General features: G+C 32.9%; 1 protein-coding gene across 1 annotated transcript; it reads right to left on the bottom strand.

Annotated features, from left to right (window-relative positions):
• Positions 1 to 503: 503 nt before the first annotated feature.
• On the bottom strand, positions 504 to 1604 carry LOC113693218 (zinc finger BED domain-containing protein RICESLEEPER 2-like). The gene is made up of 2 exons (XM_027211786.1): positions 677 to 1604; positions 504 to 556 (listed from the first exon to the last, which is right to left on the bottom strand). Exons 1-2 carry the CDS (start codon positions 1602 to 1604, stop codon positions 504 to 506), a joined length of 981 nt encoding a protein of 326 aa, XP_027067587.1.
• Positions 1605 to 3113: the final 1509 nt, after the last annotated feature.

Below are 3113 nucleotides of genomic sequence, written 5' to 3'. Positions count from 1 at the left end.
TATAACATTTTGTACATATTGAGGGAGGACTTGGTGGCGCACAAGCCATTGCGAAATCAGGGAAGTTAGTTAATTTGCTGAAGAAGCAGAATCAAACTTTTCTTGCCGAAAATTACAAATGGAAGGTGTTTTGCAGTAAATTACAAAGTTATTCAAAGCCGGTCACAAATTACAAATCTAAATCACAAACCACTCACAATAGCCATTCTAAAGCCAACCACAAATCAATCTACAAACTACAAAATCATATATTAGCAACAAAGCCAATATGACATCCAACAAATTATAATTTCTAAAAAGTCCAATCAAACATTAAATATCAAATACATCAACCAACAAATTAAGTCCTACTGCCTTGTAGATTACAATAGTCTTCATAGCTCTCAAGTTTCACAATTTTCTGCAACAAAAACAAGGATAAAATATATTTGTAAACTAATTACTAACTAATACAAAAAAAAAACAAATAAGAAAAGAAATCAAATTGGCCTTGCTCAAATAGATCACCCTAACTTGAGAACTTTAGAAGAATCACTCAAATCTTCTCCAAATAACTCTAAGAAAACAAAGAGAAGGAAAGTAGATTAGTTTTACTAGAGTAACTCAACCAAACAAACTTGTAATATGGATTTAAAAAGAAAAAACAACAAAAGAAACATAAACATGAAGAACTTACTTCTTTTCTTTTTCAAAGGTAACCAATCTCCAGTTGTTATCAAAGCTTTGACCATATCAGGAAGCAAAGAAGCACGAGTCTCATCAATTACCCTTCCGCCAATGCTAAATGCTAATTCTGATGCCACAGTAGTAGCTAGAATTGCAAGAATATCACGAGCCATCTTGCTAAGAATAAGAAATTTTGGACTTTTTGCCTTCCACCAACCTAGTATGTCAAAATCATCTTTTCTTGGAAATACAGGCTCGTCCAAGTATGATTGCAATTCAGATTTTTGGCTAGCAAGAATAGTAGAAGAACTTGATTGCTGATACCATTTGTCAAAATCAGACAACTTATCATCATCATCTTGTCCATCTATATTTTTGTTACCTGAACTAGAAGTCCCTTCTCCTATATTATCTCCAACATAACTCAAAAAAGGAGCAAGGTCACCTCCATATTCAACAAACAAATTAGCAATAGCATTACGAACTCTATCCATATATCTTTCACCACCTTCTCCATAAAGAGCATTGTAATAATACTCTACTAAAGCCAACTTAAATCTAGGATCAAGTACCACAGCAATAGCCAGCACCAATGAACATTCTTCCCAATATTTATCAAATTTTGTTTTCATTGGAATAGCCATTTCTCGAATAAAATCATGCTCACTAACTTCCCATTGCCTCATCTTAAGACGAAGATTCCATATATCGGGAAAGAAAACATTTGCTGTGGGAAAATTAGAACCACTAAAATGACATGTGGCTTCATAAAATTTTTTCAAACAACCATGAACAACACTAGCCACTTTCCAATCATTTTTTGAAGGGTTGAGCTTGTAATTTCTGTCCATTTGTTCTAAACGACAAAAAGCATCTTTCAAAGGCAAAGCAGTCTCAAGTATCAAGAATGTAGAATTCCATCTATTTTGAACATCCATACCCACTCTTTTTTAATTTTTCAGCTTGCATTGATTAATTGCATTCTCAAACTTTTGATAAGAAGGAGAAGATTTTTTCAAGTACTTTAAGGTCTCTCGAATCTTATGAAGCAATTTTTCAACAATAGCTAACCTATCTTACACAATCAAATTAAGAATATGTGCACTACATCAAATATGAAAAAGATCACCTCCTAAATTGAGTAATGACTTATCCAATAACCATGATTTCAAATATTTAACCATTGAATCATTTGAAGATGCATTGTCAACAACAACAGAGGTCAGCTTCTTATCAATGTTCCATTCCAAGATGATATCATAAATAAATCTAAATAATGTTTCACCATCACGAGGATATGGAACAGATTTAAAAGCAAGAATTTTCTTTTTCAATTCCCAATGTTCATTGACATAATGTGCTATCAAACAAGTATAGGCAAAATTTTGGTGATCTGATGTCCAAATATCAGTAGTGAGACTTATCTTACCATTAAAATCATCCAAATACTTATACAATTTTTCCTTTTTCTTCTTTATAAACACTAATCACATCTGCCCTAGCTGTATTTTGAGAAACCAGCTTAAAATTTGGCTCCAAATTATTCAGAAAATCTCAAGGTACTCATGCTCAACTATGTTAAAAGGATAGTAGTGTTTTATGATAGCTCTAGCCAAATCCATTCTACTTCTCTCTTGATCAAACTTGAAAGTTTCAACTTTAACTTTATCATCCAAAGCATTTTTAGCCAGTTGAAGTACTTGCTGCCCTCTACTCCTATGTTCTTTAGCAATGCAATTATTTATGTGTTTTTTCAAGTGGCTTGTCCCACATGAGCTATCCCCTGCCATTTTTTTTTGCAATGCTTATATATAGCAACAATACCAGTAGCAGTCCCAACTCTATCCATATCAAACCATACTTTAGATGTTAATTTCTTTTCCCTAAGTTTCTTACATGAATCATCTTCCTTCACATCCTTCTCTTCCGAATCCAAAATGGCAATCTCATTCTCATTAGCTATGCTACTAGGTCCTGTTGGATTACTTGGCAAAGATGACATCCTGCAATTAGTGAATAACATAATTTGCCAACTACTGCTGGACATGTGGTGCCTCTCAAGTTGAGTCTCAACAGTCCAACTAATACATGGACTTTATTTGAACACCTCATGTGGCTAAAGCCCAATTAAGTTGTTTTTTTTCCTTTTGAAAACAAATTAAGTTGGCTAAAAGCATAATTAGTATGGATCAAGCATTCGTTGTCGACTAGACCTGTTTATCTGATTTGTTGTTGCAAAAATGAGTAGATAATAGGAAGAGTATTTTTGGATTAAAAGTTTATGATCAAATCCAAAAATACTAATAATAATAATAGCAAGAAAGATGGAGAATTATTTTAAAAATTTTCAATTAGCCTATGAGTCAAGTGTCCTGATTAATACAAAAAGTTCATCACACCCAAACTATGACTAAAAAAAAATTGTACCCTACAAGATCATTTTGGCC

The sequence above is a fragment of the Coffea arabica genome, chromosome 6c (assembly GCF_036785885.1).
Source record: "Coffea arabica cultivar ET-39 chromosome 6c, Coffea Arabica ET-39 HiFi, whole genome shotgun sequence".
NCBI classification, from domain to species: domain Eukaryota; kingdom Viridiplantae; phylum Streptophyta; class Magnoliopsida; order Gentianales; family Rubiaceae; genus Coffea; species Coffea arabica.
This window is presented reverse-complemented; position numbering and strand designations above follow the sequence as displayed.